This window comes from Hyperolius riggenbachi, chromosome 8 (assembly GCF_040937935.1).
Source record: "Hyperolius riggenbachi isolate aHypRig1 chromosome 8, aHypRig1.pri, whole genome shotgun sequence".
NCBI classification, from domain to species: domain Eukaryota; kingdom Metazoa; phylum Chordata; class Amphibia; order Anura; family Hyperoliidae; genus Hyperolius; species Hyperolius riggenbachi.
The window spans coordinates 247558608-247576660 of record NC_090653.1 but is presented as its reverse complement, the minus strand read 5'-3'; the positions used below and the strand labels follow the sequence as shown (position 1 = coordinate 247576660).

The 18053-nt window shown below is 48.4% G+C and overlaps 1 protein-coding gene across 2 annotated transcripts in view; it reads right to left on the bottom strand.

Annotated features, from left to right (window-relative positions):
* ST6GALNAC4 (ST6 N-acetylgalactosaminide alpha-2,6-sialyltransferase 4) overlaps window positions 1-11305 on the bottom strand; it is a 31547-nt gene extending 20242 nt beyond the window's left edge. For both annotated transcript variants that reach the window (XM_068249815.1, XM_068249816.1), the window contains exons 1-2: window positions 11219-11305; window positions 5019-5059 (exon numbers count right to left, since the gene is read on the bottom strand). In XM_068249815.1, coding sequence (XP_068105916.1) covers window positions 5019-5030 — 12 coding nt within the window. In that variant the 5' untranslated portion in view covers window positions 5031-5059; window positions 11219-11305. The remainder of the gene's footprint in view (window positions 1-5018; window positions 5060-11218) is intronic.
* Window positions 11306-18053: the final 6748 nt, after the last annotated feature.

The window sequence follows — 18053 nt, the reverse complement described above, 5'->3', positions numbered from 1 at the left end:
CGTCAAGTCCTGGGACTGCAGTTTGTAGGAGATCGCGCGCAGGCCTTCAGTCTCCGAGTGACGATTGCCGCTCGGGAGACTGTAAAGACGGCGAAACCACAAGAGAGCGATCGGCTGTCATAGGCAGGAGCCTATGACAGCCGATCGCCGTGATTGGCCAGCTTGGGAGGAGGGAGGGATTTGGAAAAAATATATATAAATAAATAGGAAAAAACAATAAAAAAAAAGATATAAATATTTATTTTTTAAAAAACAAACATCTTGGGGACGATCAGACCCCACCAACAGAGAGCTGTTGGTGGGGGAAAGGGGGGGGGGGAATCACTCGTGTGCTATGTTGTGCGCCCCTGCAACTTGGCCTTAAAGCTGCAGTGGCCATTTTAGTAAAAATGTGCCTGGTCTTTAGGGGGGTTTACCACTGTGGTCCTCAAGTGGTTAAAGTGTACCTGAGAAGTTACATACTGCAGTATTTATACTTACCTGATTCTTCCTCCAGCTTCATGTGGTTCGTGGGCTCCCTCGCCGTCCTCCCTGGCCGCTCTGTTGCCCTATGGTTGGCTCAGAAACAGAATGCTCTCGGGCCGCGGGAGAAAGATGGGGGCGCTCACACGGTCAGGCTGTGCATGCGCAGAAGAGGCTGCCGCAGGACAACAGCGTGTCCAGGGAGGATGGCGAGGGAGCATATGGATGACATGGGGCTGAAGGATGCCCAAGGTAAGTATAAATACTGCAGTATGTAACAGCTCAGGTTTCCTTTAGGGAAACATTCCCCTGTGCTGCACATCAGCTGTCTGTTCAGTTAAACCTTACAGCAACTGATTCAGAGTCCAGGTCCTTTCACACCAAATCAGGTTGCTGTCAGTTGTAACTGAACAGAACTGCTGTGCAGCCCTGATAAAGGTGATGTCCATGTTTACCTATGGCTCAGTTCATATCTACACAGTTTAACGCAAAGCTTTTTCACAATGCACTTCTATGGAACAACTGATCAGTTAAAAGGCATCAGTTTTTCAGTGTACAGTGTGAAAGGGGCTTAAAGAGGAACTCCAGCCTAAACAAACATACTGTCATTAAGTTACATTAGTTATGTTAATTAAAATAGATAGGTAATATAATCTCTTACCCACCCTGTTTTAAAATAACACGCAAATGTTTGATTTCATGATGGCAGCCATCTTTTTGGTTGAAATGAGGTGACAGGGAGCATGAGACACAGTTCCAACTGTCCTGAGCACCTCTCCCAGTTGCTAGGCAACGTGAAATAGTAACAACATAGGAAATCCGATCATGCTCTGCACAGCATCAGGGAAAAAAAGCCTGGGCTTTTGTTCTTTGATGGGTGGAGCTTAGATAAAAATGCAGCTAAAAATGATGCTTTGGTAAGAAAAACAAAGTTCTGATGCTGTGAAACTGTTAAAGAAACACCAAGCCTCTTCAGTTCTGCTGAATAGATTTTTAGTCCGGAGGTTCACTTTAAAGAGAACCTGAACTAAAAATAAAAAAAGTCAAAATAAGCATACACAAGTCATACTTACCCCCCATGTAGTCTACTCCTCAATCTCTTTCTCCTCTCCTGCGTCACATTTGTCCACTGTGATCAATGGAATTCTCCGTCCTCCATTTTAAAAATGGCCATTACCCCATAACAGCTTCCTGGTCAGCACACTGTTACACTGTAATATCACCCACTTGAGCCATAGGGAAACATGGACATTACCTTGCTCATTCAGTTGTAGCCGACAGCTGCTGATATATAACTGACAGCAACTGGTATATTTTAGTTCTGACAAAATCTTGTCAGAACTGGAAGGGATCACTAAGAAGAAAATGGTGAGCTTCTGAGAGGAACTGACGGTGAGGTTAGTATGTAATATTAATTTATAGGTACATCGTGTGTTTATTTTAAATAATTTTCCTCGCTTCAGGTTCCCTTTAAAGAGGAACTCCAGTGAAAATAATGTAATAAAAAAAAAAGTGTTTCCTTTTTACAATTATTATGTATAAATGATTTAGTCAGTGTTTGCCCATTGCAAAATCTTAAACCCCTGATTTACATTCTGACATTTATTACATGGTGACATTTTTACTGTTGGCAGGTGATGTAGATGCTGCATGCTTTTTGAGTTGAACTTACCTGGAGCTTCTAAGGGTTCTACGCAGATGTCCGGCGCCTGTGCAGCCACTCACCGATGCTCCGGTCCAGCCGCCGGTTCACTTCCGGAATTTGCGACTTTAAAGTCGCGTCCTCGCTCCCACTGACGTCATTGGTAGCGTACTGCGCAGTACACTTCCGGTGATGTCAGCGGAAGCGAGGACGTGGCTGTGCAGGTGCAGTGCAAATTCCGTAAGTGAACCGGTGGCGGGGACCAGAGCATCGATGAGTGGCTGCATGGGCGCAGGATATCCGTGGGGGACAGTTAGAAACCCCGGGTAGGTTCAACTCTTTTTACCACTATTCCCCTACAGTACGCCTTTTAAAAAAAAAAACACACACACATTATGTACCTGCAAATGAATATTACATACTTACCTCGCCGCCAGTTCCTCACCATTTTCTTCCAGTTCTGACAAGATTTTTTAGAACTAAAATATATCAGTCGCTGTCAGTTATATGTCAGAGAAGAGGGCTTTGATTAGGGATAGGATCAGCAGTAAGGTTGCAGAGGAGGAGGGAAGTTGGGTCAGGCATGGGGCTGGCAGTAAGGTTAGGCAGAGGAGGAGAGGGCTGTGACTAGGCATAGGGTTAGTAGTAAGGTTGCACAGAGGAGGGGGAGGTTTGGTCAGGCATGGGGCTTGGAGTAAGGTTAGGCAGAGGAGGAGAGGGCTTTGGTTAGGTATAGGGTTAGTAGTAAGGTTGCACAGAGGAGGGGGAGGTTGGGTCAGGCATGGGGCTTGGAGTAAGGTTAGGCAGAGAAGGAGAGGGCTTTGGTTAGGCATAGGGTTAGTAGTAAGGTTGCACAGAGGAGGAGGGAAGTTGGGTCAGGCATGGGGCTGGGAGTAAGGTTAGGCAGAGGAGGAGAGGGCTTTGGTTAGGTATAGGGTTAGTAGTAAGGTTGCACAGAGGAGGGGGAGGTTGGGTCAGGCATGGGGCTTGGAGTAAGGTTAGGCAGAGAAGGAGAGGGCTTTGGTTAGGCATAGGGTTAGTAGTAAGGGTGCACAGAGGAGGGGGAGGTTGGGTCAGGCATGGGGCTGGGAGTAAGGTTAGGCAGAGAAGGAGAGGGCTTTGGTTAGGCATAGGGTTAGTAGTAAGGGTGCACAGAGGAGGGGGAGGTTGGGTCAGGCATGGGGCTGGGAGTAAGGTTAGGCAGAGGAGGAGAGGGCTTTGGTTAGGTATAGGGTTAGTAGTAAGGTTGCACAGAGGAGGGGGAGGTTGGGTCAGGCATGGGGCTTGGAGTAAGGTTAGGCAGAGAAGGAGAGGGCTTTGGTTAGGCATAGGGTTAGTAGTAAGGGTGCACAGAGGAGGGGGAGGTTGGGTCAGGCATGGGGCTGGGAGTAAGGTTAGGCAGAGGAGGAGAGGGCTTTGGTTAGGTATAGGGTTAGTAGTAAGGTTGCACAGAGGAGGGGGAGGTTGGGTCAGGCATGGGGCTTGGAGTAAGGTTAGGCAGAGAAGGAGAGGGCTTTGGTTAGGCATAGGGACAGTAGTAAGGTTGCACAGAGGAGGGGGAGGTTGGGTCAGGCATGGGGCTTGGAGTAAGGTTAGGCAGAGAAATAGGCGTTGAGTAAGGCACAGGGCCCTTTCACACTGGGGCCGATGAGGCATTTTTACCGCACCACACTGCGGGGCAATGTTTGTCTGTGGGGCCTTTCATACCGACACGGCGCCATGGTAGTGGCATTTTCTCCGCATCCCCGTCACAAAGGCAAACCTACATTACCACGCGGCTCTGCAGCGACGTGAGGTGGACCAGAAGCGTATGTGATAGCTTCGCCAACAGGAAGTTAGTGTCACTTCCTGCTTGGCAGGATGCGGTAATCCCTGAAGGCCGTTTTTTGGCAGTGTGGTGTGGTGCGGCCGCCCCAGGCCACACTGCACTGCTACTGTCAAATCCGCGGTCTGAAACCGCCCACAGGGTAGGAGGAAACGTTAGACAAAGGTGGAGAGAGACTGAGATGGAGAGATTAGAGTTAGGCATAAGGCAGGGGTTGAAGTTAGGCAAAGGAGTTAGAGTTTAGTTAGGCAAAAGGAAGAAGCGAGGTTGGGCAAAGGGAGACTATTTAGTCACCGGGATTGGGTAATAAAACACAAGAACTGGGGGTGAGATTAAGTAGAGGAAAGAGTTGATAAAGTGGATCCAAATTAAAAATATAAGATTTCAGAAATAAAATCTATTTTCTAAATTAGAATAACAAATAGCAGCTTTTTTTCAGCTACATGATGACAAATATAAAACATTTTACATTTATTAATCCCTTCCTTTCATATCGCTGGGACAGAATCCGGCAGACTGGTGGAGAAGATTAAAAAACAAAGCACAGGCTGCTACTGATGATGTCACAGGGGAGATGATCTCAGCTTGTGTGAGATTTCACATAGACGACGCCCCTTTGAGGGAGTGTAGCTGCTGACAAACACACCCATGATCTAAAACCTCCTAACCCTAGTTATGAAAAGAGAAGGGTGAAAAGCATGCACTGAAATGCTCATAGGCTTGAAGGAGTATTTATTTATCTTTGTATGTGTCAGAGCGGTGCAACTAAATATTTTGAATTAAAAAAATATGTTTGGTTTGGGTCCGCTTTAAGGGTGGGAATAGGGAAGGGGCAAGGTTAGGGTTGAGTAGAAAACCGGTAGCAGGCTAGAGTTAGGCATACGACACAAACTCTGGTTAGTGTTAGACTAGATAAAATATAAAGGAATTAAGGTGACAACAAGCATGGTATCTCCATCTCTTGATAATATATATACAGGTATTGCACTATAAACTCCAATATCCTGCGCCCAGTAATATGAATGAAAAAAAGAAGCTAAAAAAACACCAACACACACTAATACACACACAAATACATAAGGCACTTACTAAGATCTTCATGTTTCATCAGTTATGGAGGATCCCGGGGCCTGGAACACAAACAGCAGAAAGGTGTTCTTATATGTTGTACTTTGTCAGTCTTTACGCTATGCAGTGATTATAGTATAGCATTTCCAGGAAACCTCTGCTGAAATAGCAACTGATGGCACTAAACAAACACTACATGGAATATTGTACTACAATTACCACCTACATACACAGCTAGAGGGTAGTATCAGTGAAAAGACAGCTGTATTATTCAACCCAACACTCAAAGAATCCCACACACACCCGGAACTCTGCTGTTAGTCAGCGCAGTATCATCCACCAGGCAACCCAGGCAGCTGCTTGGGCCCTCGTGGGGTTCAAGAGGCCCACCTGCCACCTTAATTGACCTCTCTTCATTTCAGCTTACCAAAAGCACCACAAGGTAGGCCCAAATCGAGTACCTTGCCTATGGCCCCATTACATCCTAATCCATCTCTGCTGTCAGTGCAGGCAATCACTTAAACACCGTACGGGATGCACAAATTTTCATGGAAAAACAAAATCCCGCTATTGGAGAATCTTTCTGAAGGGACACATGGGGCCGGCTCTATCTACTCCATAAGATTTATAAATGGGGCGAATGAATATCAGTCCCCAAAAAAATGAATAATCCACGGTTCAGAGGGTTATAAAGCAACCCCTGTGTGAGATCTGAATGCTGAACGATCTGTATAGAGAAGGAGACAGTTTGCATCCTCCACACTCAAAAAAAAAAAAAAAAAAGCTTTTTATGGATCAACTAAGAGTCTTAGAACAGCTGATCAATTGCATAAGATTTACATAACACCACCAGATTCAGACTGAGGCTGGGTACAGAGCTCACATGGCAGAGGCTGGGTACAGAGCTCACATGGCAGAGGCTGGGTACAGAGCTCACATGGCAGACTGAGGCTGGGTACAGAGCTCACATGGCAGACTGAGGCTGGGCACAGAGCTCACATGGCAGGCTGAGGCTGGGTACAGAGCTCACATGGCAGAGGCTGGGTACAGAGCTCACATGGCAGAGGCTAGGCACAGAGCCCACATGTCAGAGGCTGGGCACAGAGCCCACATGTCAGAGGCTGGGCACAGAGCTCACATGGCAGACTGAGGCTGGGTACAGAGCTCACATGGCAGACTGAGCCTGGGCACAGAGCTCACATGGCAGGCTGAGGCTGGGTACAGAGATCACATGGCAGAGGCTGGGTACAGAGCTCACATGGCAGAGGCTGGGCACAGAGCCCACATGGCAGAGGCTGGGCACAGAGCTCACATGGCAGACTGAGGCTGGGTACAGAGCTCACATGGCAGACTGAGGCTGGGTACAGAGCTTATATGGCAAACTGAGGCTGGGTACAGAGCTCACATGGCAGGCTGAGGCTGGGTACAGAGATCACATGGCAGAGGCTGGGTACAGAGCTCACATGGCAGAGGCTGGGCACAGAGCCCACATGGCAGAGGCTGGGCACAGAGCCCACATGGCAGAGGCTGGGCACAGAGCTCACATGGCAGACTGAGGCTGGGTACAGAGCTCACATGGCAGACTGAGGCTGGGTACAGAGCTTATATGGCAGACTGAGGCTGGGCACAGAGCTCACATGGCAGACTGAGGCTGGGTACAGAGCTCACATGGCAGACTGAGGCTGGGTACAGAGCTCACATGGCAGACTGAGGCTGGGTACAGAGCTCACATGGCAGACTGAGGCTGGGTACAGAGCTCACATGGCAGACTGAGGCTGGGTACAGAGCTCACATGGCAGACTGAGGCTGGGTACAGAGCTCACATGGCAGACTGAGGCTGGGTACAGAGCTCACATGGCAGACTGAGGCTGGGTACAGAGCTCACATGGCAGACTGAGGCTGGGTACAGAGCTCACATGGCAGACTGAGGCTGGGTACAGAGCTCACATGGCAGACTGAGGCTGGGTACAGAGCTCACATGGCAGACTGAGGCTGGGTACAGAGCTCACATGGCAGAGGCTGGGTAAAGAGCTCACATGGCAGACTAAGGCTGCGTACAGAGCTCACATGGCAGACAGAGGCTGGGTACAAAGCTTATATGGCAGACAGAGGCCGGGTACAGAGCTCACATGGCAGAGGCTGGGTACAGAGCTCACATGGCAGACTGAGGCTGGGTAAAGAGCTCACATGGCAGACTGAGGCTGGGTACAGAGCTTATATGGCAGACTGAGGCTGGGTACAGAGCTCACATGGCAGAGGCTGGGTACAGAGCTCACATGGCAGAGGCTGGGTACAGAGCTCACATGGCAGAGGCTGGGTACAGAGCTCACATGGCAGAGGCTGGGTACAGAGCTCACATGGCAGAGGCTGGGTACAGAGCTCACATGGCAGAGGCTGGGTACAGAGCTCACATGGCAGAGGCTGGGTACAGAGCTCACATGGCAGAGGCTGGGTACAGAGCTCACATGGCAGACTGAGGCTGGGTACAGAGCTCACATGGCAGAGGCTGGGTACAGAGCTCACATGGCAGAGGCTGGGTACAGAGCTCACATGGCAGAGGCTGGGTACAGAGCTCACATGGCAGAGGCTGGGTACAGAGCTCACATGGCAGACTGAGGCTGGGTACAGAGCTCACATGGCAGACTGAGGCTGGGTACAGAGCTCACATGGCAGACTGAGGCTGGGTACAGAGCTCACATGGCAGACTGAGGCTGGGTACAGAGCTCACATGGCAGAGGCTGGGTACAGAGCTCACATGGCAGAGGCTGGGTACAGAGCTCACATGGCAGACTGAGGCTGGGTACAGAGAAGCCTCTGGATCCTATCGAGGCTTCCCCCGTCCTCCTCGGCAGCGATAGAGCTCCCCGAACGGCAGGGATGTAAATATTTACCTTTCTGTCTCCAGCACAAGCGCAGTAGCGGCACTCGGCTCCGAAATAGGCGGAAATAGCCGATCCCAGTCGGGTCTGCTCTACTGCACAGGCGCAAGTCTCCTGCGCAGTGGATTGGACCCGACTGCAATTGGCTATTTCCGAGCGGAGAGCCGCAACAGCGCCCCTGCTGGAACAGGGAAAGGTAAATATTGCACAGTCTGACAAATTGTCAGCTGTGCATTCCGTGTGCTGCAGCGAGACCACCGTGGGATGGAGAAGGATGGTGGAAGCCATGATAGGATCCAGAGGCTTCCCCTACCGAGGCGAGTACCCCCAGGGGCATTTTCTTTCTGTACAATCTCTTTAATCCATCCCTACAAATAGCCATATGAGGCATGATAACTAAAGGGACAATTTACACTAGGGCGATTAGCGGGCTTTTTAAAGCGCTAGTGCTATTTTAACCTATGGCAGTGCTCTCGCTGCCACAATTGGCACTGATCGCAGGCATTTTGCAATTTGCGCCAAACGCGTTACCTGCAGCATTTTTGCCACGATTCTGGAGCAATCGCGGTACAGTGCTTTATGAAGCAATGGCCACGATCGCTCTGAATCGTGGAAATGTACAGTGATTTTACCGTGCTAATCATGGTAAAATCACCCGCGCAAAATGTTTTGCGCTTTTTAAGTGTGAACGGACCGGCCCTTAGACAGTATAGATCAGTGGTCCTCAAACTAAATGGGCCCATATACTGGTCGATTTCAGCCATCGACTGATCGATCAATTTTGATTCTTTCAAATCAGCAAATCGATCGATTTGCAGCCGATTTCGAAGGTTTTGATCTATCTGACAGTATGGAAAATCTAGGTCAATCTGCTGCTGGCAGCAGATCAATGGCCCATAGAGTTGCATTGGATCTAATCCTCTGTAATAAAACCTAAGTGTCCATGCGCTGTCCCTGTGTAGCGTTGTCCGTGCTGAACCGTTGTGCGCATGTGCGCAGCACGGACAACGCTACACAGGGATAGCGTGGGACCAGGGAGCCGAGTGTGAATCGAGTCAGTGGGCGGCTGGGTCTGCGGTGGGTGACGTGCCCGCGCGGCAGGCGGGCGGCGCGCCCGGTGGGCGGGCGCATGCGCTCGCTGTGAAAATGCGGCGGAGAGTGGGAGGAAAGGGGAGGTGGGAGGGGAGAGGAGGGGAGGAGAGGTGGGAGGGGAGAGGAGGGGAGGAGAGGTGGGAGGGGAAGAAAGGGGAGGTGGGAAGGGAGGAGAGGTAGGAGGGGATTCACACAGACCTAGAGCCCGTTTTTAAATGGGCTTAGGCCACATAGTGGTGTAATAACGCATTTAGATCGATTTTCACTAGATTTCCAAGAGATTTAATTCTGAAATCTCTTGGAAATCTGTTCCCAGTGTGTGGCACACATCACATAGATTCCTGTCAGATTGGACTTGACAGGTATCTGACAGAAATCTATCTGATGGTCGAATCTGCTGCAAGTCTATAAGTGTATGGCCGCCTTAAGGCCTGAGGGCCGAATGCGGCCCCCTAAGGCTTTTTTACTGCCCCCACACACACACACACACAAAATGTATTACCTAAAGATGCGGTCAGCTACATCTTTAAATATTGGTGGTCCGCATATAGAATAGCAGTGCTGCCATCACACATCCACATGGAAGCCAGAAAGCAGTCATTTGCTGGTTTCCAATCAAATTCCACATCAGGTGACACTGCTGTCCAATTGGACTGCAGGTTGTTGTCACCTGGGTATGCTTCACTGTCTGGCCCACAAAGACTTATACATCATTTTATGCATACTTCGGCCCCACAGCAGTCTGAAGTATGTTCCTCGACCCAAAATGTTTGGGGACCCCTAGTATAGATAGGCAATGAGCCTGAAGCAGGAAGGGCAGCACACAGCAATGTTAGGGCGGCACACAGCAATGTTAGGGCTGGTGCACACCAGAAGAGCTTTTCTGAGCACTTTGTGATTTTAAAAGCTCCTGCTAATGTTATCCTATGTGTGTGTTCACACTGGAGCGATGTGCTTTTGTAAAAAATCCCCCACAGCATTGCATTAGCCAGAGCTTTTAAAATCTAGCGTTTAAAAAGCTCTTGGGGTTGTTCAAATCGCGTTCCGATCGCGTGAGTGTTTGCGTTGGGCTTTTTTTTACATGATTTTTCTTTTCGATTCCCGACACTTGGGGGGGGGGGCAATGCGATTTTGTTAAAAGCGGTTTTCTAAGCGCTTTTCCAAAGAGTTTTTTTAATTCACTACCTGACACAAGTCAGGAAGTGAACTCTTTGACCCCGAAAAGAATAAATACAATGTATTTATTCTTAAAAATACGAACGCAATCGCTGCACAAAACGATTTTGTGAGCGTTTTGCGTTTTTCCGATACCTTCCATTGAGGCGGAATCACCCCGAAAATGGTCCATGCAGCACTTTTCAGATTGGACAGCGAACGGAACACCCCAATTTGAACTAGCACATAGGAAAGCATGGTGTAAGCGCTTTCAGGGAGATTTAGAAAAATCGGCAGCGCTTAAAAAAATGAAAAAGGGCCTCTAGTGTACACCAGCCCTTACTAGTATTAACGCCAGAAGAGAAGCGTACTTTACGATAAAAGCGCAATTGCTATGGTAACCCAATAACGCGTGTTTTGCTAATATAACACAAACAGCCCCACTGGCATTAGGAAAATCACTTTTATGCTTTTATGTTGTTTTGACAATGTATGCTGAAATGTTGGTACAATGGTAAAATTCCTGTGCCCAGTCTGTGCAAGGAGAATTTACTGCCTCTTAGTGCATAAGGCCTAATAGATCTACAACCACCTCTACAACCACTACAGCATAATTAAGCAGCATGTTCCCCTGCATAACATAGCTATGCAGCATGTGCACCCCAAATAATTAGTAGGAGGCATGAGTCTCCAGCTATCACAACGTGCTCAGCAGGTGTACCCTAAATAAGGAGAATGAGGAGTATGTGTCCCCCAAATAACAGTCACCCCCATAACATTTCGGCAGCCTGTATCCCCTAGTGGCTGCTGCAAGTGTCTCCCAATTGGTCTCCCTTATTATCCATTTAGACTGAATAGTATCCTGTAAAATTCAAAATACCCCAAATACAGAGTAGGCAATAGGCACATCTATGTAACATAAAATTTCGCGACTCGCAAGTATCCCCCAATCATGCAGAACACCGCCCAGTGCAGAAGTGCCCGCAGCGTTATGCCACCCGCTATGGCCATGGCCCGCATCTCTGGCATGATCCTCCGCTTCCCGGGGCTCTGCGGAACTCCGCGTACCCATCCCCTGCTCCCTGACACACTCACCTCCTCCCCCGGTGCCCTCCGGGACTCAGGATACCCCGAGCATGGGCTGTGCTGCTAATGGCACCCACCGGACGGCTGTGCGGGGACTGAGTGAGCATCCTCAACCCGGATCAGGAAATATCGCCCCCGCCTCCTTCCCCCTACAGGATACTGACACAGAGTGCACAATACCCCATATATATAGTACATGACAGATAACAGACTGTACCAAAACTGCATACAACACACAGGATACTGACACAGAGTGCACTGTAATACCCCATATGTAGTACGTAACACAGTGTACCAGCATTGCATACTACACACACAGGATACTGACACAGAGTGCACCATACAATAACCCATATGTTGTACGTAACACATTGTACCAGCATACTACACACAGGATACTGATACAGAGTGCACAATACCTCATACACAGTACATAACACACTGTACCAACACTGCATACTGACACAGGATACTGACACACACAGCTCTCACTAACCCATACACAGTACATAACACAGTGTACCAACACTGCATACTGACACACACAGCACACACTACCCCATACACACTACATAACACACAGTATACCAACACTGCATACTGACACACAGCACACACTACCCCATACATACACACTACACAACACAGTGTACCAACACTGCATACTGACACACACAGCACACACTACCCCATACACACTACATAACACACAGTATACCAACACTGCATACTGACACACAGCACACACTACCCCATACATACACACTACACAACACAGTGTACCAACACTGCATACTGACACACACAGCACACACTACCCCATACACACTACATAACACACAGTATACCAACACTGCATACTGACACACAGCACACACTACCCCATACATACACACTACACAACACAGTGTACCAACACTGCATACTGACACACACAGCACTCACTACCCCATACACAGTACATAACACAGTGTACCAACACTGCATACTGACACACAGCACTCACTACCCCATACACAGTACATAACACACTGTACCAACAACATACTACATACAGGATACTGACACACAGCACACACTACCCCATACACACTACATAACACAGTGTACCAACACTGCATACTGACACAGGATACTGACACACACAGCACTCACTAACCCATACACAGTACATAACACAGTGTACCAACACTGCATACTGACACACACAGCACACACTACCCCATACACACTACATAACACAGTATACCAACACTGCATACTGACACACACAGCACACACTACCCCATACACACTACACAACACAGTATACCAACACTGCATACTGACACACACAGCACACACTACCCCATACACACTACACAACACAGTGTACCAACACTGCATACTGACACACACAGCACACACTACCCCATACACAGTACATAACACTACCAACACACCATATAACACACACTATACACACAGGATACTGACACACACAGCATACAATACCCCATACACAGTACATTACAGTACATATACCTATATAGAAACCAGCAATACACAGCACACAATTTACAAAGTATACCAGTGCAAAGCAGCAGTAGAGTATGGTTGCTGCAGAGGAGACAGCAGGGATTGGAACAGTACAGCACATATAGTAATCCACTGGTGGACAACAGTTTCCAAGCACCAGAGCAGGCTGTGACTAAGAGGGTCCCTACATGCCCAATAGAACAATTGGCCCCATTGCAGCTGCAGCCTTAGCAACCCCCATTCTTTCATTAGAAGTAGCAGAGGTGCACACAACCTGCCTGGAAGCACGCCAGGAGAAATCAGTCAGTCAGTACTAAAGGCCAGCAACGTCAAAAAATATACAGCCATTCATTTAAACATTAGACAAGATATAGCTACAGAGACTCCCTAGACTTAACCACAGGCTTAAACCCAGGGGCGTAGCAATAGGGGGTGCAGAGGTAGCGACCGCACCGGGGCCCTTGGGCCAGAGGGGCCCCGAAGGGTCCACCCTCTATCACAGTATTAGCTCTCTATTGGTCCTGTGCTGGTAATAATCACTTCTATAGATGCTTTGAATAGTAGTAATCCTTAACACACTGTTCCCAATCCCCTTCTTGCACCTCTGACACTGTGGTTGTCCTTGGCAAGTTTTGGTGCGCTGTATCAATTGCTATGTATAAAGTTCTTGGGGGGGCCCCATGTAAAACCTGCACCAGGGCCCACAGCTCCTTAGCTACGCCACTGCTTAAACCCCCCTCTTCCCCCCTTTCCCTAGTGACCAGGCCATTTTTTACAAGTTAGGCCACTGCAGCTTTAAAGGCTCGCTGCAGGGCCATACAATTCAGCACACAAGTGTTCCCCCCGCCTTTTCTGCCCACCAACAGAGTTTTCTGCTGGTGGGGCCTGATCGCTCTACCAATGTTTATTTATTTTTTTACAAATATTATTTGTTTATTTTTACAATTCATTTAGCTCATTTTTTAATTATTTTTCTAATCCTCCCTCCCAGATGCCTTATGCAGCAAATAAGGTAAAAGCTTTTATGCAGCTCTGTCACATCGCTTATCCTTTACATTCTAGCTTTAACAGATCATGAGCTTGTCTGAAAAGGTGTGTCTTGAGGGTACATTTGAAAATTTCCAGGCTTGGAGCATGACGGATAAGCTGTGGGAGGGAGTTCCAAAGGAAAGGTGACACTCGTGAGAAGTCCTGGGTACAAGAGTTAGAGACGGTGACCAAGCTGGACAACAAGAGGGTCTCTCGGGACGAGCGAAGGTTTCCGGGATAGATGGTATCAAGATCAATTTTGCGTGTATCTGAAGAGAGAAAGTACGTTTTATGGGAACATGCAATAACAACCAACATTTGATTTCTCAACTTTAATCGAATGATGGCATCTGATGAAAATATTGTATCGTCAATGCCATGGGTACCTTTAGCACAGCTTGAGAAGGGAGCAGAGGGCGCCAAAACGTCTGTAGCTGTGTGGTCCAAAGTCTTAACTAATGGAGAGCTATATATTTATTGATGGTCTGCAGCCTTACAATTATTATTTATTGTATTTACTAGTGGAGGTCTTTATTGTGCATGCACCCGCCGCGCATGCGCACGCACCCATGGCCGTGCGGCACACGTCCCTCCCCCTCACTGTCTCTGCGTCCCTGCACATGCGCAGAGCGCAGATGGGTCACTCACAGGGACAAGGGACGCAGAGACAGTAGGGTTTTATTATAGAGGATAAAGCGCCAGCATATTACGCAGCGCTGCACAATGGGTATACGACTTCTGCGTTGACGGACCCATGTTGCTACATGACATCAGTGTATCAGTACACACTACTATACAGTACACTAATAGACATAACACAGTGCCAGTGTCGTGTCAAGACAGTACTCCTCTCGAGCTGTTATACCGCCGGCGCTGCGCACGTGCATGGCCTTCCTGCACATGCGCAGAAAGGCTATGGGCAAAGTACTTAAAGATCCATCCATGGCTTGTTGATCTTCCCTTTCTCCACACACCAGCCGCAGAGACAAGCCGCGTGGTGCCGCGAGGACGCCGACCAGGCGCATGGTGAACTCCCCCAGAGCCTTACGCCAGCTGCCTGGTCACTAGGCACATGTACATATTGATTGTCAATTCATACTACTTGGTTTGGAAAACTCGATAGGATGAATTGACAATCAATATGTACATGTGTCTAGATATCCAATTTAGGCATTATGATATTTTGGCATATACTGTATATCTATCTAATTGCTCTTCCAAAGTAGTCCGGGTATAATAACTGGACAAAGTATAGTGGCTGGATGCAGAGCAGGGACAAGGTCCTCCAGTACCCCAGGCTGAGACAGCAAAGTGCGCCCCTCCATCCCTGCCACCCCAGCCGTCACACACTGATTGCTATTAGGCTAAGAGGTTAATATCCAGTTATCTGGCTTGCAGTCACTGCTATGTATGCCCTTTTCTTATCTCTTTCTGCTTCATACACAATTAGGAATAACAACTGAATGAATTGTGCGCCCCCTCCTACACTGCGCCCTGAGGCTGGAGCCTCTCCAGCCTATGCCTCGGCCCGGCCCTGGCTGGATGGTGTAATGGTTAAGGGTTCTGCCTATGACACAGGAGACCAGGGTTTGAATCTCGGCTCCTCCTGTTCAGTAAGCCAGTACCTATTCAGTAGGAGACCTTAGGCAAGTCTCCCTAACACTGCTACTGCCTATAGAGCGCACCCTAGTGGCTGCTGCTCTGGCGCTTTGAGTCCGCCAGGAGAAAAGCGCTATATAAATGTTAATTGTCTTGTCTACTAAAGCCCCATCTACACCATACAATTTTTTGTCCGATTCGATTCATTGATTTGATTCAATCCGACATGTCCGATCGAGATTCGATTCAATTTTCCATTGTTTTACAATGGCAAATTGGATTGAATCGAAACGAATCCCGATCAGACATATCGGATTGAATCGAATCAATGAATCGAATCGGACAAAAAATTGTATGGTGTAGATGGGGCTTTAGACATGACACTGGCAGCAGCACAGTTCCTTCAAGATACCCATTTTACACAATGTAAACAGGATGAGATTCTGCGGCTGAGTTAATATCAGTCTGGCAGTATGACGTTATCTAGCCACACCCTGAGGCACACTATAGCACAGTGTGGAATACTGGGAACAATGGAGCAACCTTGCCCTGCTAATCAGAACTCTGGTCCTTTCACATGTGTTGTGCTAATACATACCTTATGCTGGGAATACAGCATGGGTTTTTCTGTCAGATAGATTGGCAAATAGATACTTTCTGTAAGGTCCGATCTGATTTTGATTGTTTTTCTAATCGATTATCTCATAAAAGTGAATGGAAATCGATCAGAAAATCGATCGGCCAATAAATCTGCTGAAAAAAATGATGTATTCCCAGCATACACTTGAAGTGAGAAGAATATGGAGGCTGCCATATTTATTTCCTTTTAAACAATACCAGTTGCCTGGCTGTCCTGCTGATCTATTTGGCTACAGTAGTGTCCGAATCACACCAGAAACAAGCATGCAGCCAATCTTGTCAGATCTGATAATAATGTCATGTCAGGAATACCTGATCTGCTGCATGCTTGTTCTGTGTCTGTGGCTAAAAGCATTAGAGGCAGAGGATCAGCAGGATAGACAGGCAACTGCTATTGCAACCCAAAGCTACTAAACAGTTGAAATGGTGCTCTAGGGTAGCTGAACAGTGTTGGAGAAAAACCAACACAAATGAGGACTTCATTTCATACAAAAAAAGCCTTAAAGGGGTTCTGTGGCCGTTTAAAAAAAAAAAGTGTCACTTACTTCTACCAGCCACACACCGTCACTGAAGCCCCCTCCGTTCCTTTAAAGTACACCTGAACTGAGAGGATTATGGAGGCTGCCCTATTTATAACCTTTTAAATAATACCAGTTGACTGACAGCCCTGCTGATCTCTTTGGCTGCAGTAGTATCTGAACCACACCAGAAACAAGCATGAAGCTAATCTTGTCAGATCTGACAATAAGTGGAAGTAGTGTAAATCCAACATATCTTTCCTATTGGTATTACCTTTCGCACCCAAACATTTTTTGCCAAAGTATATTGGGCATTTTGAATCAGATTTGACAATAATGTCAGAAACGCCTTATCTGCTGCATGCTTGTTTGGAGTCTATGGCTTAAAGTATTAGAGGCAGAGGATCAGCAGGATAGCCAGGCAACTGGTATTGCTTAACCACTTGAGGACCCACCCTTTACTCCCCCTTAAGGACCAGCGCTGTTTTAGCTGATCTGTGCTGGGTGGGCTGTGTCAGGGTGCAGGCAGAGCGACCAGATCGCCCCCTTTTTTCCCCACTAGGGGGATGATGTGCTGGGGGGGTCTGATCGCTCCTGCCTGCCTGGGTGTTGCGGGGGGGGGGCACATCAAAGCCCCCCTCCGCGGCGAAATTCCCCCCTCCCTCTCATCTCTGTCCCCCCTGGCAATCTGGGCTGCACAGGACGCTATCCGTCCTGTGCAGCCAGTTACAGGCTCTCCCCTGTCACATGGCGGCGATCCCGGGCTGCTGATTGGCCGGGGATCGCCGATCTCCCTTACGGCGCTGCTGCGCAGCAGCGCCGTACAATGTAAACAAAGCGGATTATTTCCGCTTGTGTTTACATTTAGCCTGCGAGCCGCGATTGGCGGCCCGCAGGCTATTCACGGAGCCCCCCGGCGTGAATTGACAGGAAGCAGCCGCTCGCGCGAGCGGCTGCTTCCTGATTAATTAGCCTGCAGCCGGCGACGCAGAACTGCGTCGCTAGTCCTGCAGCTGCCACTTTGCCGACGCGCGGTATGAGTGCGCGGTCGGCAAGTGGTTAAAGCGAAATAAATATGGCAGCCTCCATATATCTCTAGTTTCAGGTTCCCTTTAGGGCCATTTCACACTGGGGCAGTGTGGAGCGTCAAATTGACGTACTGCTACCGCAGCCTAATGACAGTCTTTAGGGAAGTTCATACTTCCCGTGTTGTGGTACGCTGCGCTGGAAGTGCCTGATTTAATGCTAGCGCACACTTACGTTACCGTGCGGCTCCTGCGGCGACCTGCGGCGATCTGCATCGGCCCAGAAGTCATGTAAGTCTATGGTGACGCAGGGTTCTTTAAGCACGTTGGCATTGTGGCGTCACGGCACGCATGCGCAGAAGCATATTTTTACAATATGCTCCCGTGCACTTCCATATACTCGAAACAGGAAGTGACCGCAAGCACGCGTTACTTCCTGTTTGGATGGATGCCAGGGATGGAACACCATGCACTAACGCGGACCGGTGTTCCCTGACGGACAGTTTTTGGCAGTTC